Genomic DNA, 24,216 nt, shown 5'->3' with positions numbered 1-24,216 from the left:
CGTGCCGACCATCAACCATCTCTTATTCCCTGCTGCCTTAGGGAAAGGCCCTACAATATTTAAGCCCCATTAAGCAAAAGGCTAAGGGCTGGACAAAGGATTAAAGACACTTCCTGGTTGATGAATGTTTAGGGCAAATCTTTGGCATTAATCACATTTCTTCACATACTCTTGCGCTTCCTTTTGCATGTTCGGCCAGCAGTATCCCTAAGTGAGAGCTCTGTAAGACAATGATCTGCCTCCTATGTGGCTTCCGCAAATCCCTTTATGTAACTCCTCCAAGAGTAGCTTTGACACCTCAGGGTGTATGCATAGCAAATATGGCCCAGAGAAAGAGCACTTGTACAACTTTTAGTCCTTAGACAACCAAAACCGAGAAGTCTTTCTTCGCACCTTATCAGCCTCTGACTTCTCCTTAGGCAAGATATTCTTCTTAAGGAATAGTACTATAGAGTCCATCAAGCTAGGTCCCACCTAACTTGATGGATATGGACCACCTCACTCTTCATCTCAGTAGGCTTACACAAGTCTTCAATAAGGATAACCCATGGTAAGCTCTGCACCAAAGAGGTTGCAAGAGTGGCCAGAGAATTAATATGGGTGTTTCCACTTCTAGGGATGTCCTATAGGTTGAAAGACTCAAACCCTGACTGTAAATGCTTAACTTGATTTAAATATTCTTACATTCTCGCATCCTTAGCCTCTAACTTTCCTTTTACTTGGCCCACTACTAACCTTGAATCCGAGAAGACCTTCACTACTTTTCCTCCCATTTTCTGAATCATGGTCATCCTTACTAACAGAGCTTCATATTTAGCCTCATTGTTTATGGCCAAGAAGCCCAATCTTAAGGATTTCTCAATGGTGATCTTTTCAAGAGATACCAGAACTAGCCCACTCCAGATCCTTTTTGATTCGTTGTACCATCAATGTATACCCTCTAGGATAAAGGACTTTGCAAGGAGACCACACCAACCGATTTTCCACCCATGTTCTACTTTTCAACTTTTTCTTCAAATGGAGATTCAGTGAACTCAGCCAGCAAATCTGTGAGAACTTGACCCTTTAAAGAGGTGTGAGGCATGTACTTGATATCAAAATCCCCAAGGATTGTACCCTACTTGGCAACCCTTCTAGTGTAATTAGCATTCTGAAGAAGTGATTTAAGCGAAAGTTGAGTTAAGACAACAATTGTGTGTGATTGGAAATAATGGGGGAGCTTATGTGTAGCATGTACCATTGTCAAAATGGCTTTCTCTATTGGTAGATAACGAACCTTGGCCTCATGTAGTGACTTGCTCACATAGTAAACTGGTTTTTACACATTACAATCAACCTCAAGTCTGGACATAACAAAACTTCATCCACCTTGGGTCTGGATATAATGGGTGGCTGAGAAAGATATTCCTTCAATTCATTCAAATCACTTCCATTTGTTTAAAATTAGAAGAAAGGTCTGCACCTATCTACTAACCGAGAAATAAATCAATTCAGGGCAGCAGTCAACTCTGTCAACTTCTAGACCTCTTTGGGATTTAGAAGTGGCTGTAAACTGTTAATTGCTTTAATTTGGTCAGGGTTGACTTCAATTCCGCAGTGAGTGACTATGTACCCCAAGAACTTTCCTAAATGAACACTAAAAGGACACTTAGAAGCATTAAGGCGCAGTTTGTGTTTCCTTAATATCTCAAAGATATTGCCGAGGACGTTAACATGCTCGAACTCTAATTTACTCTTTACCACCATATCATCTATATAAATCTCAATTTTTTTTTCCTAGCTGTGGTTCAAACATCCTGGTCACATCCTCTGATAGGTAGATCTCGCATTCTTCAAACCAAAGGGCATCACCTTGTAATGGTAATTCCCAATAGGAGTAAGAAAACCTATCTTCTCTTGATCATCAAAAGCCAAGGGTATCTGGTAGTACCCTTGAAAAGCGTCTAGAAAGATCATCCAAGAATGGCCTACAATGGCATCCACCAACTAATCTATTCGAGGCATAGGAAAAGGATCCTTAGGGTAAGCTTTATTTAGATCTGTGAAGTCTACACATACCCACCACTTCTCATTCTTCTTCTTTGCTACCACTGTATTAGCCAACCACTCAGGGTTGAACACTTCCTTAATAGCCCCAGCCTGCTTAAACTTGTTCACCTCTTCTTTGACAGCATCAGAATACTCTTTAGATGAGCACCGAGGTAATTGTTTCCTAAGAAGGATAGCTGGATTAACATTCTGATGAGAGCAAATGAAGTCTAGATCCACCCCAAGAGCTTCATAAGTATTCCATGCAAACACATCAATATTCCTCCTTAGAAATGTTAATAGTTCTTCCTTCTCCCGAGAAGGCAGCTAAGCTCTGACCTGAAAAAACTTCTTCAGATCTCCATCTATAACAATTTTCTCTAACCTCTCACACTTTGCCTTTTCTAACACCGCATCCGTAGAATGGATCGGAATCCTTGACTGCTATGAGCCACCCTCAATGAAGGCCAAGGACTCAACCTTAGGTCGATGTATAATTGCAGCTACCAAGCACTGCCTAGCCATAAACTGACTCCCAATTAGCTCCTCAATCTGGTCACCGGATGGATATTTAACTTTCAAATGCAAGGTGGAAGAAATGGCCCCCAAGGCATGGAGCCAAGGCCTTGCCACAATGGCAGTGTAGGGGGAATAAGCATCCACTACAATGAAGTCCACCTCCACCACCTCTGAACCTACTTGCATAGGTAGTCTAATCTGACCTCTTGGAATGACAACTTTCCCATCAAAGCTTACCAAAGGTGAATCATAGACTGTCAAATCTTCAGGCTTCAAGTTTAGTCCCTTGTACAAGTCAGGGTACATAATCTCTACACCATTGCTCTAGTCTACCAACACCCTCTTCACATCATACCTTCCTATCTTGAGCGTGACCACTAAAGCATCATCGTATGGCTGTATGGTTCCAATCTTGTCCTTATTTGAAAAACTTAACATCAGTCGGATCTCCACTCTAGCCCTCTTCGGCTCAGAATTAGAGTCCTCAGTGGGTAGCTGAGCTATAGACATCACCCTGAAGGGATGAGAACCTGTTCTTCCAAAAGTAGCAAAGATGACATTAATTTTACCCAAAGGGGGCCTTGAAGAAGCATTCCCCTGAGCCCTCGACCCTGCTTGGTCTCCTTGCTCACTGGGCCGTTACAAAAACTATTTTAGCCTCCCATCTCCGACCAGTTGCTTTAGATGATTCCATAGAGTTCTACAGTTCTCGACGGTATGTCCTCGTTCCTAGTGGTACTAGCAATGAAGACTTTGGTTGTGCCTCATGGGGCCTCCTCCTATCTTGTTTGGCCATTTGAAGTATGGCTCATTCTTGATATTCTCCAAGACTTGATGTACTTGCTCTCGAAACACCATGTTAACCACCTGAAGAGCCATACACCCAAATTACCCAACAAAATCTCTTTGGCGTCTGTTATTATTGTATCTGTCAAACCTGAAATCTCTCTTGTCCTGAAGGATAACCTTAGTCTTTCCCTTTCTTTTTTTACTGGTCTTCCTCAACCCGTTTGTATTCATCAATACGGTCCATAAGCCGACGCTCCTTACTAGCTTCTTAGTTAAGGACTTTCTCAAATCATGCTTCGCAGGCAAGCCGACCTTGAAAGTTCTTATAGTCACGTCATCAAAGTCCCCATTGATCTTATTGAACATCTCCGAATATCTGTCCGAGTACATTTTCAAGGTCTCCCCTTCTTGCATAGACATGGACAACAGGGAATCTAAGGGCCGAGGAACCGTACTGCACGTAATAAAACTAGATCCAAACACTTGGGTGAGCTCCTTAAAGGAATCAATGAAACCTGCACATAAGCCATCAAACTACTTCATCGCCATAGGCCCCAAGCTAAATGGGAATACTTTACACATCATGGCCTCATTCTTGGAATGCATTGCCATACTCTGGTTGAAGTGGCTTACATTTTCCACAGGGTCCGTACGACCAATGTACATGGTAAACGTTAGCTGAGTGAAACACTGAGGAAGTCTTCCTCCTTCAATCCTGCGTGTGAAAGGTGATCTGGAAATTTGGTTCAACACCCTACTCATGGCGTCATTTCCCAGAACTTTGTAGGATGGATTTTTACTCCTGCACTTATGGTGGTAATCCTCATCACTCAAGAAAGACTCATTGGGGGGAGTCCTCGATCTGGGCCTATAACTACCATCTCCTTCCTCACTAGAAGAAGAAACAGACCTTGAGGGAGTTTTCCTTCGTCATTTGCGGTGCAACTTCCTCCGTAAATGATCAATCTCTAGCTGCATGTTCTTGGCATTTTCCTCATGAGAGATGTGGCTCACAGTTCGAGATTGACTTCTACAATTATGGGTGGCATACACACTTCCCTCCCTGTCCTTTCTTCGTTCAAGATGGAGGAAATGATCTTAACACCGAAACCCCATAGATTCCTCCTGGTGTGGACTTGAACCTACCATATTCGAATGTTAAACTCACCACAACACCAGAATTTCCCACAGATGATGCCAATTTTAAGGACACAATTTGGCTCCCAAGCCCAAAGGATGTATGAACTTAGGCCTAAAAAGCCCAATACAATAAATTTGTAGAGAGTGGGTTGGAAAATTGGGCTTTAATGAGTTAGACAACAAGTAAAGTGGACCCAGATGACAAGAAAATGAAGATAGACTAGTTTAATTTAAAGAAAATCGTCATCGGCACAATCCAAAAAGATTAGTTCTTATATATTTCTCTCAAGTTTGATTACAAGTTCAGCTCTTGATTGCTATAGTGTTTTTCTCTTAATTTCTAGATCTTTTTCCTTCAAGGTCTTCTTTCTGTTTTATACTTCCTTCCTTCCTTCATCTCTACCCTCCACATGTAGAGTAGATGGCTAGTGTTGATCCTTGTCCATCGGCACCTTCCTAAAGTCTCTGGTAGTAACTGTAAGATTGAAAATTACTGTTTAGGTATCACTTCCTCATTAATGCGGTCAGAGAGTTAGCTATAGAGCATTCAATGCGGTGATAGCAGCTTTTTCTTTAGATATTTTAGGACTTCCCCCTATCTTGCACTTCTGTAATGCTTATCCATATCAATAGAATCTCCTAGAATGTTGCCTAGGATGGCAGACCACCCCTTCAGACCTCGGCTTTGCTCAGCCAAGGAGGCATTCATTCTCGGACCACACTCATGGACCTTTATGATCAAAACTAACATCTTCACTTACTAACACGGACTCTTATGATAATGTTCACCTTCCTAGAACTACTTCATGTCCTCGGATTGAGCCCTCGGCCCAATATATACATAAATATATATATATATTTATATATTGCTGGGCCTAATGCCCCTACATCTAGTATCTTTCATTCAAATACTCATTTTTTACCTTCTTAAAGTGTCACCAATCACATTCATTGTCACTTTAATTAATAAGTTATTTTTTTAGTAAAATTTGTTACAACTTTAGCATTTTCTCAAAAACAAATTATGGATTAGTAGAAATCTAACCTAATTACTATTTAGTGAATTAGTCATATTAAAAAGTAAGAATAATGGATTTTAAATTTAAAAAAAAAATTAATATAAAACTATTTTTTTTAGAAGAAGCTAAATATTATTTAAGTGATATTTAAATATAAAAATGTCCATTTAAAGTTATCACCTCAAGCCTCTAAATTTGTTGGGCCAACCTACTATTCTTCAAAGGTGGACACCAACTTCTCTATTCAAGCAGAAGTGAGAATGATTAGGCAGACTATTTTTTTAGCTTTGAACCATAATTTGATCAATGTTTACAGAAAAAAAAAAAAAAAAAAAAAAAAAAATATCTAAGGAGTGAAGCCCAAGCAATGGGATCTTGCACTGTCCCAAGTAGAGTTTTCTTACAACAGCTCAGTCAGTAGTAGCACCAGTAAGTCTCCATTTTCCATCGTCTAAAGTGTGCCAACAAAACATGATTTGGACTTGGTAACTTTACCTGAGCTTCCAAGAAAGAGTTAAGTTGTAGAGAATATGGCTGACCGTATTCAAGCCATGCAAAAGGAGGTGAGGCAAAAACTTGAAGCTACAAATACCAAGTACAAGGAAGCTGTTAATAAGAAGAAGCGTTAGAAGATCTTCAATGTTGGGGATTTAGTTTGGTCTATTTTAGAAATAAGAGGTTTCCAATTGGTACCTATAACAAATTGAAGGATAAGAAGTATGGGCCATTTCAGATTACTAAGAAGATCAATAACAATGCTTATATGGTTGCATTTCCTCTACCTTCAATGTTGCTGACTTGTATGATTATCATTCTCCTGATGAGCTTCAAGTGGGGAAGACTGATGTAGAATAGACAACACATGCCTTCCTAGAGTAGTAGGGGAGCAGGAAGTCACAACACAAGATTAAAAATAGGTATCAATAGAGGCCATTGGGCGACAGTGTCAGAATTGCATGAAATTTGGCAGGTTGAAAGGAAACAACATTCTGATCTAAACACATGAGAATTGGCTAAATTTATGCAAATTCCTTTGTTAAGGCGCCAAAAACAGTTTATTTTTTTTTGCTATTTATAGTAATATTTGTTTTTCCTTAATAATTTTTAGTTTAAAAGCCAGAATAAGGTCTCGTCTGTTTGGGGACAACCCTTAAGGTCAGTAGTTTATGATTTTGCATTTAACTCAATATTTTCATTTTTGGTAAATTTCAGTATTTTGTCACCTAATCGCGTAATTATTGAGAATTAGGGTTTCAGTATTTATATGTTTTGTAGTTGTCAGAGGCAAATTAGATTATTATCAATAAACGCAAACTTTTGTCAAATTCTTTCTTTGGTGGATTCCAGTTTTTCCCCATGTGGATTCAAGGAAACCCCTCGTGGATTCAAGGTTTACTATTAGAAGCTAATAATTTAGTTTCTGTTCCATCAAGAGAGTATTGTGTGTGCTTTCTTTAGGCTTCTGCAACATCACTAAGCATCACACCTCGGAGAAGGTTGCATCATAGAATCCATAAAAGAAAGCTTTATAGCGCTTAAGTTCCAAAAAAATTAATAATTAACCCACTCAATAGAAAGTACTACAGCTTTTTAAATAGAAAACTAATATCTAATCCTAGTAGAATTAGGATTTCTTTAAACCCCAATAAGACTTGGATTTGGACTTCTTAGGCTTTTAATACTAAGCCCAACTAAATAACCAAACTTAAAATAAAACTAAAGTAAGACCCAATGGACTATAAGCATAGCCTATTCCAGAATATTAGGAAATTACAGAATTGCCCTTGATACATAAAATCAAATAAAATATAATAAATCCTTCTCACTGCCTCCTACATCAAGCATCCTCCAGAATAACATTCAAAAGCATTTGAAGATCAGAACTAGGACCCAAAAAAAATTTCAACTTGACAAAGATGAACATCCTTGAACATGAGCAGCCTTATTATTGTCTTTGTGAACCCAACTAAACACAAATATGATCTCAACTATATATAAATACTATTCTTCATGAAACTTCAATCTTTTTATTATTATTATTTTTGGGTGTTTGTAGTCTCAAGAAAAGTAGACACCAACACCCCTATCTAGCCTGAAGCTGAAGCGATATTGTGGACAATGTAGTTAGCTTCCCAAGTGAATTTTGTTAATGTGATACTTGAAGGCTCTATTTTAAAAATTGGACCAGACCCGTCGGGTCAACTGGTTGAACTGGGAATCGGGCATGGAATTGGTCTGGTAAAACCCGAGAAAATTGGCAAAAAATCGATCAAAACAGGGAAAACCGAGAACTGGTCCCTTTTTCGGTTCTTTGACTGGTTCAATTTTTAAAATCATGCTTGAAGGTGAGTCCAAAAGTTGTATTAAGGCATTAAGGGATTGCGGTTTTATGCTTTCTTACAGTCCCTTGGAGAATTAAGAATTTTGTTGCTGATGTGAGACTACTATTGGAGAGCTCTACGATGACAGTGTCAATTAGGTTAACCATGTGGCAAATAGAGTAGTCAATTCCTTAGCTAGATGGTCTATGTTAAATTCTAATTTTGGATCCTTTGATTTAGTGAATAACCCTGATGCCCTTGAACATGAGCAGCCTTATTATTGTCTTTGTGAACCCAACTAAACACAAATCTGATCTCAACTATATATAAATACCATTCTTCATGAAACTTCAATCTTTTTATTATTATTATGATAATAATAATTATTATTTTTGGGTGTTTGTAGTCTCAAGAAAAGTAGACACCAACACCCCTATCTAGCCTGAAGCTGAAGCGATTTTGTGGACAATGTAGTTAGCTTCCCAAGTGAATTTTGTTAATGTGATACTTGAAGGTTCTGTTTTAAAAATCGGACCATACCCGTTGGGTCAACTAGTTGAATTGGGAATCGGGCGTGGAATTGGTCTGGTAAAACCCGAGCAAATTGGCAAAAAACCGATCAAAACAGGGAAAACCGAGAACTGGTCCCTTTTTCAGTTCTTTGACTAGTTCAATTTTTAAAATCATGCTTGAAGGTGACTCCAAAAGTTGTATTAAGGCATGAAGGGATTGCGGTTCTATGCTTTCTTATAGTCCCTTGGAGAATTAAGAATTTTGTTGCTGATGTGAGACTACTATTGGAGAGCTCTACGATGACAGTGTCAATTGGGTTAACCATGAGGCAAATAGAGCAGTCAATTCCTTAGCTAGATGGTCTATTTTGGATCCTTTGATTTATAGAATAACCTTGATGCTCTTGTAAATGTAATTTTGGAGGAGACATACTAGTAAGTATAATGGCAACCCCACTACTGTTTTGTTTGCTTGTTTGGTTTTCATTACCAAGGAACTTCAGTCTTAGCACCAAAGTAAGCAAGATTTTACTATCACCTTTTTTTTTTTTTTTTTTTTTTTTTTTTTTTNCTAGAACCTTTCACTACCTAATTAACGGTTACAACCAAACTGTCATACACCCATTATATACAAACTCCAATCCGAAAGTCATGCGGCGAATGATGTGACAACTACCGTTTTCAGTGAAGGCAGAGACATGAATCATAATGTTGCTTCAACGTAGCACTTGGACATTGTTTTCCTTTAATGTTAGGTTAAACATTATACAAGAAAAAAAAAATTATTAACTTGGTTTTTCATGGTTTTGATTCCTTTCTATCGTTTGGATGGGTTTGGTAGATAAGATAAGAGCGTGATGAATTAGCTTCTAGAGAATGGTAATCAACAAAGCAAGCTTAAGTTTAATTGTTGGTCCGACTATACCATTTGGTTATGAATGCATTATGCTCAAAATTTAAGCTTATATTGGTATTTGGTATACGATTGGTATAGGTGTTAAAGGAATCTAATTAAACTCATTAATTCCCCAGTTGTAGGCTCACTGGTTAGCCATGAATTTCTATTTAATGATCTTAGGCTATCTTGGAATTGAGTCAAGATGGTAGGAAAGTAATTTTGAGCGAGAGAGGTGGACAACTTGGTAAAGATAATAGTCATGATGATACAGAGAAGCTAAAGTTGAGGTAATTGGGAAAGGTTTTCGATTATAATGATTAGGTTCGTCAAAACCAAGGGTATGGGATGCGGTGGGTAATCATTTCTTCTGTCTAGGGAAGAGAGGTTTTGGTCCCTGTTGGTGGGTATAATGTATGATAGGTCATGATGATCATCATCATGGATTCCCTTCTTTTACGTGTGCATTTGTGTACTCGTACGATCACTTTTTTGAATCTGAGAGGGCTCTGGATTCGATTTCGGCATTGCTTATATATCTCAGGCTTATTATTTCTCTACTAATGGGCCTAACATTGAACAGAAACAGTTACAAAAGGGCCCAATTATAGTCATCAGGCTTTTATAGAATGTAATCCAAGCCTCGGACCCAAGGTGACCAAGAAAAAGGGGCTCCAGATATTTTGCAAGCCCATTGGTCTTTTTTTTTTGGTTTAGGGAAGATAGGTTTTGCTTTTCAAATGAAGCAGGTGATCTTGATGTAGTAAGGGAACAAGATAGTGCTTAATCACCTGGCAAGTCCTGATTTTTAGTGAAATGGGCTGGTTTTTGAGTTTCCTATATGCCCAACTAGTATGTTGTCTTCTAATGAGGTGGGCTTAAACAAGTTAAGTTCTTAAGAGGCTATTTGGTTCAAGTAAAAAAGGGGTGTATTTTATTTTTATTTTTAGTTTTTCATAGGACCCATAATTAAAAAACTAGTTTGGCTATTTAGTTTTTCATCTTTCATGTTCAATATCCAAAAAAGTGGGTTTTAGTGTGCGTTTGGAATACACGTTTCCGTGCGTTCTAGTGTTTAGCTGAAACAATGGTGGGTCTCGTGCACTGTTCACGGGACCCGCAAGTACTTTTTTTTTTTTTTATAAGAAAAGTAATTTCAAAACTGGGCCCACGGCACTATTTACACATTTAAAAATTATTTTGCTACAGTGTTTTCAGTTTTTAATAATAAGTGGTATTCAAACAAACCCTGAATATAGAAAATGAAAGCTACTTTTGGCCAAATTAAAAATGAGTATAGTGGCATTTTCGTAAAAAAAAAAATCAACTTCATGGGTCCTACCAACGGTGAGTTGTGTGTGTGTGTTACCTTCAATGAATGTCAAATAACTAGAAGTTGAACATCTCTCGTTCAAAGAAATTTTTTTGTGTATATACGAGCTTTTATTGGGTAGCCCATCTTTTTTTGGGTTGCCCATCTATGAGGAGAGCGAAAAGGAAATAACATGCGCAATGCTCTTTGCTCCACGAGATGGAAAAATATAGGTTGTGAGCCTTATTTGTGACGCATAAAAATATAGGACACCAGCCTAAGTCCTGAAGTAAGAAAAATATGGGTCATGAACCCACTTCATTAATTAGAGAAATTATGGGCCATTTGCCCAATATGCTGGTTGTGAGAAATTATGGGCCATTTGCTCAATATATTGGTTGTGACAGCTTCTATTTTCATTTTTTCCAAAAAAAGTTAAAGGGTAGAGGGAGAGGGGCCGTGGCCCTTCTTTTGTTTTGTTTTGTTTTTTTATTATTTTTTATTTATAGATAGATAGTGTCCCTTCCCCTAATTTATTAATAGAAAATTTAAATTACGTATAAATTCTATTTAATGGTTCTCCCTTTTTTTTTTCTTTTTTTATGTGTAACAATAATTAGTAAAAGATGTGGGATTTGGACCATGATTTCTCAGATAAAGAAGACTAGACAACGCCATTGAGTTAAAAGGCTTTTAATGATTTTCTTTATTTTTAAATAAAAAAATGTACAAAGACTCGTTTTAAAGTATTACTTTCCTATCTCTTTCTTTTTTTGGTTTTAATATTCAATTTTTTGCTATACATAACTAATTACTTTATGAGCATTAAAATGTATGTTCATTAACATATATAACTAAATCTACATAGTAATATTTATGCAAATATATATATAGTAAAAATTCTTTTTTTTTTTCCAAAAACAAATTCTTTTCATTTAGGTTTATCATTATTATACTTCTCTTATATAACATTATATAAATATATATATATATATATATTAAGGCATATAAAATTGACATTTAATATTTAATTTATATGAAGCTAATTGATTCGCATACATTATATGGATTTTAAAATTATAATTTTTTTTAATAAAGTAATTTTTTAAAATTATTATTGTGGGAGGGTTTCATAGTCTCAGCAGTGGTACACATGTGTCTTGAGGTCAATCTATATAAGGCACATGTGGGAGGCGTCTCTTCCCGATGTGAGATTGAGCAAAACCTTGAAGGCCACCTCTTAAGGAGCCTAAAGAAGACAATACCTACTAATTGGGGGCTGAGACTATGAAACCCTTCCACAATTATTATACTCTAATGCGCAATCTTTAATTTATTTACATAAAAGTATTAATTTAAATTATTTGAAGAATATTAATTGTCATATAATTTACAGAATAATTATACATTACTCAATGGAAGAAAATATTTATCTTGAATTATAATGAGAAAATTATATGTGTGTGTGTGTGGATTTAAAAATTTATTAAATATTTAGCTTCGTTAAAAAAAAAGGTTCCCTCACTTGGTATAGTATGAACCCATTCCATGCCTTTTTTTTTTTTTTCTTCATAAATTTATGCCTATGTTAACGAGTAGGATTGTGCCACTTGGCTGAGAGTAAAAACAAGGACATGAAATGTTTAGGTGAAGTACCTCAACATCTTTTTCTAAATTTTGAAGTTCTAGAATATATAGAAATAAAAAAGATTTTAAAGTTCACATGCAAAAGATGTAGGACACTGTACTTTCAAGCTTCTTCGTTCTTTAGTTCACAATAGAGAATTGTGATTTGTTTCACTGTGAATTTGATCAATTATGAGTTGGTGCAAGGCTAGTTATAGAAAGAGTGTTGTTAGCCCGGAACGCTGTTACAGTGGCATGATTCAACAAAGCCTCACCAACCAAAGCCCATCTCAATTTCGCTCTCACTTGTGCCCCTTAATAATCCCACGCACAAAACATGATCACAACTTCACACGTCTTTCTTCCTCCTTATAAAGCATATGTCAATCCTCCCTTGTTCATTCACATATACAATATGGGGACTTATTTGAATAATTTGGCACAAGATGAAGAGCATATTTTCCTAAGCCGATTTCCCGCTGTTCCGGTCCCTGATGATATCACATTACCAGAATTTGTGCTCCAAAATGCTGAATTGTATGCCAACAAGGTAGCATTTGTGGAGGCTGTGACTGGAAAAGAAGTTACTTATAGCGATGTGGTTAGAGACACTAGGAGGTTTTCTAAGGCCTTGAGGTCTCTCGGTGTTAGGAAGGGGCATGTGATAATTGTTGTACTTCCAAATGTTGCAGAGTATGCCATTGTTGCTCTTGGAATCATGACTGCTGGGGGTGTGTTCTCAGGTGCAAACCCAGCTGCACATGCATCAGAAATTAAGAAGCAGGTGGAGGCTGCTGAGGCCAAGTTAATTGTCACAAATGGCTCAAATTATGAGAAGGTAGGTATACTTTGTTTGAAATTTTATGAGATAGCCTAACTTTAAGCATATGTATTGGGAAAATGTTAAATTGTTACAAATTTAATTACAAAAGATGACTTACAAATTAATATGACAATAAATATAATTAGTACTACTTTTACACATAATAAATAAAGGCTTTTGACTTTTGTTAACAAAAGACTTCAAAAGTATCTAGAAGGAATAAAAGTTAATAAACAAATGTCTTTTAAACTAAAAGTAGCTTGACTCCTCATAAAGAGCCAATCGAGTGTGTTAGAAAATTCAATTTTAAAAAGTACGTAAGGTCACTCGTTATTCGGACCTATAAATAAATGTCTTAATTGCTTTTTTTTAGGATTGGTGAGACAACGGTTTGTTAAGTTTATTTGTACAAACACCATAATGCATCTAAACTATATCATTTTGAAAACTACAGGTGAAAGGTTTAGGGCTACCAGTCATCATACTGGATGAAGAACACATTGAGGGCTCCATGAATTGGAACAAACTGCTTGAAGCAGCAGACAAAGCGGGCACTAGTTTTTTTAATGAGGACGTGCACCAGACTGATCTGTGTGCCCTTCCATTCTCATCAGGCACCACAGGGTTGTCAAAGGGTGTAATGCTGACTCACCGAAATCTGGTAGCTAACCTGTGCTCCACACTCTTTAGTGTAAAACCAGAAATGGTGGGTCAGGTCACTACACTAGGCCTAATACCATTCTTTCATATTTATGGGATCACTGGAATTTGTTGTGCCACACTTAGGAACAAGGGAAAAGTGGTGGTGATGGGAAGGTTCGAACTTCGAACATTTCTGAATGCTTTGATAACACAAGAGGTCACATTTGCACCAATTGTGCCACCAATTATTTTGCAGCTGGTTAAGAATCCAGTAGTAGAGGAATTTGATCTCACCAAGCTCAAACTTCTAGCCATTATGTCTGCAGCAGCTCCACTGGCACCGGAGCTTCTTACAGCCTTTGAAAACAAGTTCCCTCGTGTCCAGGTCCAAGAGGTGAGCACAGCCTCCTTTTACTTTGCTTCTAAATGCTGTAACAAATGGTTCATGTTATATATGTCTTTGATATGTGCCAAGAGACTTATAGCTTAACCGGCACTTCTTATTTTTTCCAACAGAAACATCCAGATTTAAGAGTTGAAGTCTTCCATCTCCAATTATTGATGTAGGTCTTTGATATGTGTTTGTGCTAAATTGCTTTTTCGCTAACAGGCATATGGACTAACTGAGCACAGCTGCATCACACTCACACTTGGGGACCCTGAAGATGGTTCTCGAATTGCAAAGAAAAATTCTGTGGGTTTCATCCTCCCAAATTTGGAAGTAAAATTTATTGATCCTGAAACAGGTCGATCCCTGCCCAAGAATACACCTGGTGAAATCTGTGTCAGAAGCCAATGTGTAATGCAAGGTAAAGAAGATACTAATTAAAGAGGATAATATTGTTGTAATCACACATCCAAATGTCCAGCTTAAAAAAATTCAAACTTCCAAGTGATTTTTTGTGTGCAATGTAAATAAGCAGAGTCTTCATCACTATGATGACTCACTTAGATGTTGTGGTTATTGCTCCATGTTATATACTTTCTCTCAGGTTATTATAACAATAAGGAGGAGACTGCTCGCACCATCGACAAGAAAGGGTGGCTTCACACTGGTGACATTGGGTTCATAGATGATCAAGACAACGTTTTTATTGTGGATCGCATTAAGGAGTTAATCAAGTACAAAGGTTTTCAAGTAAGTTCCTGAGATGACATGGTACGGGTCTATGTTATAACACAGATAAATGATACAAGAAAAGGAACAGTTCAAAGAAAAAGCCAAAAAGGAATAGTTATTCAGCCAATAATTAAAAAAGAAAAAAGAAAAAAGGCGGGGAATAGTTTCAAGACAGATTAATATTGCCCCGGAACTAAATTGAGAGATCACAAATTGGATACATAATATTCAGTTTTGCGCCCATTATTAAATATAAACCAAAATTTCGGAAATCACAGAGATAATCTGAAATATACTAAGCACCAATTTGATTATAAAAATATTACAAATTGACATGACAATAAATATATTAATCTATTAGCTACTATATTATCTTCCAAAAACCTTTTAAAAAAGTTCCTACTATAATATATAATTAAGGAAAAGATACTACTAACTGCTAACGTCCATGAATCTATTTCTTTCGAGAAACTTAGTGAATGATTTTATTTATTTTTAATTTCGAATATATGAATCAAATAATTAACCATTAGCCAAGTTCGGCCAAATTCTTTGCCTTGTAGGTGGCTCCTGCTGAGATAGAGGCTATCCTTCTTACTCATCCCTCAATTGAAGATGCAGCCGTAGTTCCGTGAGCAACATCATCTTTATTGTTCCTTTTATTTCAATTTTATTTTCTAGTTGTTTCTGCTTTTAGAATTTGGAGAATTGAATTCATAATGTTTTTCACACTTGATGGTGCTTTGGAACATTCAGACTGCCTGATGAGGAAGCTGGAGAGATCCCAGCTGCAAGCGTTGTGATGAGCCAAGGTGCAAAAGAGAGTGAAGAAGATATCAAGAACTACATTGCCTCAAATGTTGCACATTACAAGAAAGTGAGAGTGGTGCACTTTGTGGACACAATCCCAAAATCACCTTCTGGGAAAATAATGAGAAGGCTTATTAGAGAGAAGATGGTGGAGAAGATGCGGGCAAAGCTCCACAGCTAATCCATTGTTGAAAAATAAGCCGCTAAAACTTTGTGTTTAAGTGATGATATGTCTCGTTCCTCAAAAAAAAAAAAGTGATGATATGTCTCCATCTATATAACTTTTATCTTGCTATGACTTGTTTAGTGAATGATATTATCATGCGTTAGTGCTAGTTGACCTTTCAATAAAATTCTCATCCCATATCTTAGTCAAATACCTTTTTATTTTTTTAATTCTACTGACGGCAGATAAATGGGAGCATTGAAAAAAAAAAGTATGGAATCCAAATTACACCATTTAAATTTATGCAAAATGTTATTTTAGTCCCTAAAATTGCCATTTTGGTGTTGAAAGTTGGTGGGCTCTATTGAATACTTTGTATATCCAAGTAGATTGTAATACTAAATTTGATCCCACCGTAGAAGTGGAAGAGTTTTATGATCTCTTTAGAAGAAATAGAGTGAACGAAACAATAGAAAACAAGTAAGAAAATTAATGCATTGTCAGCGAAGTCGGCCTGAAACTCGCCTTAAATTGGTTCAACAGAGTTTGAGGTTGGTGAAGTTTGCCTATAAAACTGCTCTAAAATTGGGTCAACCAAGTTTTGAGTGAATTTCAAGTGAATATTTCTATCAACAAATAATTTCAGTGTGTTAGGTTTCAAACTCACGTCTCAATGTTTGAAGGCAAATTTTCTTCACTTTATGAACTTCCTTTAAAGAGTTTTAAAGAATCTCCCATTTCTCAACCATGTTTTTTTTTTTAATCCAAAACTTGATATATCAACACAATTGTTTTTTTATTTTTCTTTTGAGTCTTTAGAAAGGGTTCCTTTTTTTTTTTTTTTTTTTTTTTTATGGTTTCCGACAGTGTTTTCTCAAAACTTTCAACCAAAGCCTAATCAATGTTCCTTTTGATTTAGAATTATAGATATTTCATCTTATGACTCCCATAACATTTTTTCACTATCTACCATGCATCTTGAGATTGAAGTAACGCCTTCAATCAGATTCTCCAATCATCAAAATTTTCTTTGGTATGTTGGGGAATTTGAAATGACCATCCCATTGGCAAGTGCCATTCTCACCATGAATCGATTGGTTATGATACCACTTTGTTAAAAGTTGGTGAGCTCACACTTCTCACACTCACAAAAGAAAATAAAATGAAGGGGAAAGAAAAAGAGAACTCCTTTACTTTGTCATTACTCTTTTTTCACTCCTACTAACAAATGGATATGAAGGCGTGGTTTTATATAGCCTCCTTGCACTCTCATAACTTCCATCAAATCTACTACATTAAAATACATAACTTCATATAACTTAACTAAAATATGTAAAATTTTGCATTTCATAAAGTACTCTCATGAATGATCCTTATTTAACAAGGCTTAGTTCTCTAACATTTTAGTCCTTATTCCTTAACATTTAACATTACTATCAAGTTGGTCATTCCACCCATTACCATCTATAAATTGTCACTCTTTACACGTTTGATACGACATCTTTTTCTTAAGTAAACGGAAGTTTTAAGGTAAAAAAACAAGGATCAACTTGATGGAATGTTGAACTTTAAGGACTAAAATGCCAAATAAAATAAAATTTAGGGATAAAAATGATAAATCACCCAAACTTAAATGGAGAGAGAGAGAGAGAGAGAGAGAGAGAGAGAGAGAGAGAGAGAGAGAGGCAAAATACACAAAATCGCCCAACTGATTTCCCGCATAAAACAAGGAAATTCGGTGAAATTTTAAGTGTAACACTGGACATTCTATACAATATTGTTTTATGAGTAAACCATTAATTGTGTAACGCTTAACTTCTCTGGAAATTTCGAATGCAACACAAAACCATCATGTGATACTCTATTTTATGAAATTAACAGTAAGGTAAAAGTATTACAAAGAACAAATGTCAATAGCCACTAAACAACCCAAGAGTGGAGGACTCTCCTCCATACACGCCAGTATCTTCTTTAGCAGAAGCATACTGAGCTAATGCTTTAATAGAAAATGAATGACCTACGGTATTGAATTCACAAGATATCCACACTATAGAACTCTCGATTATCACATTAATTGGGCAGTCCTAAATCGCAAGCAAATTCCATACCATTGCATATTGCAGCACTGTCAAGTCTATTATGCATCCATCCATAGATAAAGTAGCCTGCCTGTTACAGCCATCACCAACTAGTCCCTTATGATCCCTCACCACAATGCCAATGGTGATGCACCTTATGCTCAAACCAACTCTAATTTAATAGGGTCATGTCTCATCACATAGATCAGAAATGGTATATTTTAGGTTAATTTTAATTTTTCTCTTCACATTTTTCATCTTTTTTTTACGTGTGTTTTTGTATTTTCCATATGTGATTTTGTAATTACTTAGTTTTTTAGTAATATTTTATTGGTTTTTAGTGATATTTTCTTAAGCTACTTGTTGTATAGAGTGCTTATTAGTGATGTAGTTTACAGTTAATTAACACGCATCAATAATACCTAGAAGTTTATTTATCACTAAAAAAAAAAAAAAAAAAAAAAAAAAAGGAACCCTTTCTAAAGACTCAAAAGAAAAATAAAAAAACAATTGTGTTGATATATCAAGTTTTGGATTAAAAAAAAAAACATGGTTGAGAAATGGGAGATTCTTTAAAACTCTTTAAAGGAAGTTCATAAAGTGAAGAAAATTTGCCTTCAAACATTGAGACGTGAGTTTGAAACCTAACACACTGAAATTATTTGTTGATAGAAATATTCACTTGAAATTCACTCAAAACTTGGTTGACCCAATTTTAGAGCAGTTTTATAGGCAAACTTCACCAACCTCAAACTCTGTTGAACCAATTTAAGGCGAGTTTCAGGCCGACTTCGCTGACAATGCATTAATTTTCTTACTTGTTTTCTATTGTTTCGTTCACTCTATTTCTTCTAAAGAGATCATAAAACTCTTCCACTTCTACGGTGGGATCAAATTTAGTATTACAATCTACTTGGATATACAAAGTATTCAATAGAGCCCACCAACTTTCAACACCAAAATGGCAATTTTAGGGACTAAAATAACATTTTGCATAAATTTAAATGGTGTAATTTGGATTCCATACTTTTTTTTTTCAATGCTCCCATTTATCTGCCGTCAGTAGAATTAAAAAAATAAAAAGGTATTTGACTAAGATATGGGATGAGAATTTTATTGAAAGGTCAACTAGCACTAACGCATGATAATATCATTCACTAAACAAGTCATAGCAAGATAAAAGTTATATAGATGGAGACATATCATCACTTTTTTTTTTTTGAGGAACGAGACATATCATCACTTAAACACAAAGTTTTAGCGGCTTATTTTTCAACAATGGATTAGCTGTGGAGCTTTGCCCGCATCTTCTCCACCATCTTCTCTCTAATAAGCCTTCTCATTATTTTCCCAGAAGGTGATTTTGGGATTGTGTCCACAAAGTGCACCACTCTCACTTTCTTGTAATGTGCAACATTTGAGGCAATGTAGTTCTTGATATCTTCTTCACTCTCTTTTGCACCTTGGCTCATCACAACGCTTGCAGCTGGGATCTCTCCAGCTTCCTCATCAGGCAGTCTGAATGTTCCAAAGCACCATCAAGTGTGAAAAACATTATGAATTCAATTCTCCAAATTCTAAAAGCAGAAACAACTAGAAAATAAAATTGAAATAAAAGGAACAATAAAGATGATGTTGCTCACGGAACTACGGCTGCATCTTCAATTGAGGGATGAGTAAGAAGGATAGCCTCTATCTCAGCAGGAGCCACCTACAAGGCAAAGAATTTGGCCGAACTTGGCTAATGGTTAATTATTTGATTCATATATTCGAAATTAAAAATAAATAAAATCATTCACTAAGTTTCTCGAAAGAAATAGATTCATGGACGTTAGCAGTTAGTAGTATCTTTTCCTTAATTATATATTATAGTAGGAACTTTTTTAAAAGGTTTTTGGAAGATAATATAGTAGCTAATAGATTAATATATTTATTGTCATGTCAATTTGTAATATTTTTATAATCAAATTGGTGCTTAGTATATTTCAGATTATCTCTGTGATTTCCGAAATTTTGGTTTATATTTAATAATGGGCGCAAAACTGAATATTATGTATCCAATTTGTGATCTCTCAATTTAGTTCCGGGGCAATATTAATCTGTCTTGAAACTATTCCCCGCCTTTTTTCTTTTTTCTTTTTTAATTATTGGCTGAATAACTATTCCTTTTTGGCTTTTTCTTTGAACTGTTCCTTTTCTTGTATCATTTATCTGTGTTATAACATAGACCCGTACCATGTCATCTCAGGAACTTACTTGAAAACCTTTGTACTTGATTAACTCCTTAATGCGATCCACAATAAAAACGTTGTCTTGATCATCTATGAACCCAATGTCACCAGTGTGAAGCCACCCTTTCTTGTCGATGGTGCGAGCAGTCTCCTCCTTATTGTTATAATAACCTGAGAGAAAGTATATAACATGGAGCAATAACCACAACATCTAAGTGAGTCATCATAGTGATGAAGACTCTGCTTATTTACATTGCACACAAAAAATCACTTGGAAGTTTGAATTTTTTTAAGCTGGACATTTGGATGTGTGATTACAACAATATTATCCTCTTTAATTAGTATCTTCTTTACCTTGCATTACACATTGGCTTCTGACACAGATTTCACCAGGTGTATTCTTGGGCAGGGATCGACCTGTTTCAGGATCAATAAATTTTACTTCCAAATTTGGGAGGATGAAACCCACAGAATTTTTCTTTGCAATTCGAGAACCATCTTCAGGGTCCCCAAGTGTGAGTGTGATGCAGCTGTGCTCAGTTAGTCCATATGCCTGTTAGCGAAAAAGCAATTTAGCACAAACACATATCAAAGACCTACATCAATAATTGGAGATGGAAGACTTCAACTCTTAAATCTGGATGTTTCTGTTGGAAAAAATAAGAAGTGCCGGTTAAGCTATAAGTCTCTTGGCACATATCAAAGACATATATAACATGAACCATTTGTTACAGCATTTAGAAGCAAAGTAAAAGGAGGCTGTGCTCACCTCTTGGACCTGGACACGAGGGAACTTGTTTTCAAAGGCTGTAAGAAGCTCCGGTGCCAGTGGAGCTGCTGCAGACATAATGGCTAGAAGTTTGAGCTTGGTGAGATCAAATTCCTCTACTACTGGATTCTTAACCAGCTGCAAAATAATTGGTGGCACAATTGGTGCAAATGTGACCTCTTGTGTTATCAAAGCATTCAGAAATGTTCGAAGTTCGAACCTTCCCATCACCACCACTTTTCCCTTGTTCCTAAGTGTGGCACAACAAATTCCAGTGATCCCATAAATATGAAAGAATGGTATTAGGCCTAGTGTAGTGACCTGACCCACCATTTCTGGTTTTACACTAAAGAGTGTGGAGCACAGGTTAGCTACCAGATTTCGGTGAGTCAGCATTACACCCTTTGACAACCCTGTGGTGCCTGATGAGAATGGAAGGGCACACAGATCAGTCTGGTGCACGTCCTCATTAAAAAAACTAGTGCCCGCTTTGTCTGCTGCTTCAAGCAGTTTGTTCCAATTCATGGAGCCCTCAATGTGTTCTTCATCCAGTATGATGACTGGTAGCCCTAAACCTTTCACCTGTAGTTTTCAAAATGATATAGTTTAGATGCATTATGGTGTTTGTACAAATAAACTTAACAAACCGTTGTCTCACCAATCCTAAAAAAAAGCAATTAAGACATTTATTTATAGGTCCGAATAACGAGTGACCTTACGTACTTTTTAAAATTGAATTTTCTAACACACTCGATTGGCTCTTTATGAGGAGTCAAGCTACTTTTAGTTTAAAAGACATTTGTTTATTAACTTTTATTCCTTCTAGATACTTTTGAAGTCTTTTGTTAACAAAAGTCAAAAGCCTTTATTTATTATGTGTAAAAGTAGTACTAATTATATTTATTGTCATATTAATTTGTAAGTCATCTTTTGTAATTAAATTTGTAACAATTTAACATTTTCCCAATACATATGCTTAAAGTTAGGCTATCTCATAAAATTTCAAACAAAGTATACCTACCTTCTCATAATTTGAGCCATTTGTGACAATTAACTTGGCCTCAGCAGCCTCCACCTGCTTCTTAATTTCTGATGCATGTGCAGCTGGGTTTGCACCTGAGAACACACCCCCAGCAGTCATGATTCCAAGAGCAACAATGGCATACTCTGCAACATTTGGAAGTACAACAATTATCACATGCCCCTTCCTAACACCGAGAGACCTCAAGGCCTTAGAAAACCTCCTAGTGTCTCTAACCACATCGCTATAAGTAACTTCTTTTCCAGTCACAGCCTCCACAAATGCTACCTTGTTGGCATACAATTCAGCATTTTGGAGCACAAATTCTGGTAATGTGATATCATCAGGGACCGGAACAGCGGGAAATCGGCTTAGGAAAATATGCTCTTCATCTTGTGCCAAATTATTCAAATAAGTCCCCATATTGTATATGTGAATGAACAAGGGAGGATTGACATATGCTTTATAAGGAGGAAGAAAGACGTGTGAAGTTGTGATCATGTTTTGTGCGTGGGATTATTAAGGGGCACAAGTGAGAGCGAAATTGAGATGGGCTTTGGTTGGTGAGGCTTTGTTGAATCATGCCACTGTAACAGCGTTCCGGGCTAACAACACTCTTTCTATAACTAGCCTTGCACCAACTCATAATTGATCAAATTCACAGTGAAACAAATCACAATTCTCTATTGTGAACTAAAGAACGAAGAAGCTTGAAAGTACAGTGTCCTACATCTTTTGCATGTGAACTTTAAAATCTTTTTTATTTCTATATATTCTAGAACTTCAAAATTTAGAAAAAGATGTTGAGGTACTTCACCTAAACATTTCATGTCCTTGTTTTTACTCTCAGCCAAGTGGCACAATCCTACTCGTTAACATAGGCATAAATTTATGAAGAAAAAAAAAAAAAAGGCATGGAATGGGTTCATACTATACCAAGTGAGGGAACCTTTTTTTTTAACGAAGCTAAATATTTAATAAATTTTTAAATCCACACACACACACATATAATTTTCTCATTATAATTCAAGATAAATATTTTCTTCCATTGAGTAATGTATAATTATTCTGTAAATTATATGACAATTAATATTCTTCAAATAATTTAAATTAATACTTTTATGTAAATAAATTAAAGATTGCGCATTAGAGTATAATAATTGTGGAAGGGTTTCATAGTCTCAGCCCCCAATTAGTAGGTATTGTCTTCTTTAGGCTCCTTAAGAGGTGGCCTTCAAGGTTTTGCTCAATCTCACATCGGGAAGAGACGCCTCCCACATGTGCCTTATATAGATTGACCTCAAGACACATGTGTACCACTGCTGAGACTATGAAACCCTCCCACAATAATAATTTTAAAAAATTACTTTATTAAAAAAAATTATAATTTTAAAATCCATATAATGTATGCGAATCAATTAGCTTCATATAAATTAAATATTAAATGTCAATTTTATATGCCTTTTATATATATATATATATATTATATAATGTTATATAAGAGAAGTATAATAATGATAAACCTAAATGAAAAGAATTTGTTTTTGGAAAAAAAAAAAAGAATTTTTACTATATATATATTTGCATAAATATTACTATGTAGATTTAGTTATATATGTTAATGAACATACATTTTAATGCTCATAAAGTAATTAGTTATGTATAGCAAAAAATTGAATATTAAAACCAAAAAAAGAAAGAGATAGGAAAGTAATACTTTAAAACGAGTCTTTGTACATTTTTTTATTTAAAAATAAAGAAAATCATTAAAAGCCTTTTAACTCAATGGCGTTGTCTAGTCTTCTTTATCTGAGAAATCATGGTCCAAATCCCACATCTTTTACTAATTATTGTTACACATAAAAAAAGAAAAAAAAAAGGGAGAACCATTAAATAGAATTTATACGTAATTTAAATTTTCTATTAATAAATTAGGGGAAGGGACACTATCTATCTATAAATAAAAAATAATAAAAAAACAAAACAAAACAAAAGAAGGGCCACGGCCCCTCTCCCTCTACCCTTTAACTTTTTTTGGAAAAAATGAAAATAGAAGCTGTCACAACCAATATATTGAGCAAATGGCCCATAATTTCTCACAACCAGCATATTGGGCAAATGGCCCATAATTTCTCTAATTAATGAAGTGGGTTCATGACCCATATTTTTCTTACTTCAGGACTTAGGCTGGTGTCCTATATTTTTATGCGTCACAAATAAGGCTCACAACCTATATTTTTCCATCTCGTGGAGCAAAGAGCATTGCGCATGTTATTTCCTTTTCGCTCTCCTCATAGATGGGCAACCCAAAAAAAGATGGGCTACCCAATAAAAGCTCGTATATACACAAAAAAATTTCTTTGAACGAGAGATGTTCAACTTCTAGTTATTTGAC

General features: G+C 35.8%; 2 protein-coding genes across 2 annotated transcripts; one reads left to right on the top strand and one right to left on the bottom strand.

Annotated features, from left to right (window-relative positions):
* The first annotated feature begins 12,576 nt into the window (after positions 1-12,576).
* Positions 12,577-15,737, top strand: LOC136071567 (4-coumarate--CoA ligase-like 1). The gene is made up of 6 exons (XM_065783024.1): positions 12,577-12,999; positions 13,439-14,020; positions 14,237-14,435; positions 14,619-14,764; positions 15,310-15,377; positions 15,503-15,737. Exons 1-6 carry the CDS (start codon positions 12,577-12,579, stop codon positions 15,735-15,737), a joined length of 1,653 nt encoding a protein of 550 aa, XP_065639096.1.
* Positions 15,738-19,083: 3,346 nt separating this feature from the next.
* On the bottom strand, positions 19,084-22,244 carry LOC112038127 (4-coumarate--CoA ligase-like 1). The gene is made up of 6 exons (XM_024070945.2): positions 21,822-22,244; positions 20,801-21,382; positions 20,386-20,584; positions 20,057-20,202; positions 19,444-19,511; positions 19,084-19,318 (listed from the first exon to the last, which is right to left on the bottom strand). The coding sequence occupies exons 1-6, from the start codon at positions 22,242-22,244 to the stop codon at positions 19,084-19,086; spliced, it is 1,653 nt and encodes a 550-aa protein (XP_023926713.1).
* Between the last annotated feature and the right edge of the window lie 1,972 nt (positions 22,245-24,216).

Source organism: Quercus suber, unplaced genomic scaffold (assembly GCF_002906115.3).
Source record: "Quercus suber isolate HL8 unplaced genomic scaffold, Cork oak 2.0 scaffold_326, whole genome shotgun sequence".
Classification (NCBI taxonomy): domain Eukaryota; kingdom Viridiplantae; phylum Streptophyta; class Magnoliopsida; order Fagales; family Fagaceae; genus Quercus; species Quercus suber.
The sequence above is the reverse complement of the archived record's forward strand: the minus strand, read 5'-3'. Positions and strand labels throughout refer to the sequence as shown.

What these genes read in the sequence shown, in the direction of transcription:
- LOC136071567 (XM_065783024.1), top strand. Translation starts at nt 12,577, where the DNA reads ATGGGGACTTATTTGAATAATTTGGCACAAGATGAAGAGCATATTTTC. An exon ending in ATGGCTCAAATTATGAGAAG is followed by an intron (nt 13,000 to 13,438) that starts GTAGGTATACTT and finishes TGAAAACTACAG; the next exon opens with GTGAAAGGTTTAGGGCTACC. An exon ending in GAAGATGCAGCCGTAGTTCC is followed by an intron (nt 15,378 to 15,502) that starts GTGAGCAACATC and finishes TGGAACATTCAG; the next exon opens with ACTGCCTGATGAGGAAGCTG.
- LOC112038127 (XM_024070945.2), bottom strand. Translation starts at nt 22,244, where the DNA reads ATGGGGACTTATTTGAATAATTTGGCACAAGATGAAGAGCATATTTTC. An exon ending in CTCGTGTCCAGGTCCAAGAG is followed by an intron (nt 20,585 to 20,800) that starts GTGAGCACAGCC and finishes TTTCGCTAACAG; the next exon opens with GCATATGGACTAACTGAGCA. An exon ending in GAAGATGCAGCCGTAGTTCC is followed by an intron (nt 19,319 to 19,443) that starts GTGAGCAACATC and finishes TGGAACATTCAG; the next exon opens with ACTGCCTGATGAGGAAGCTG.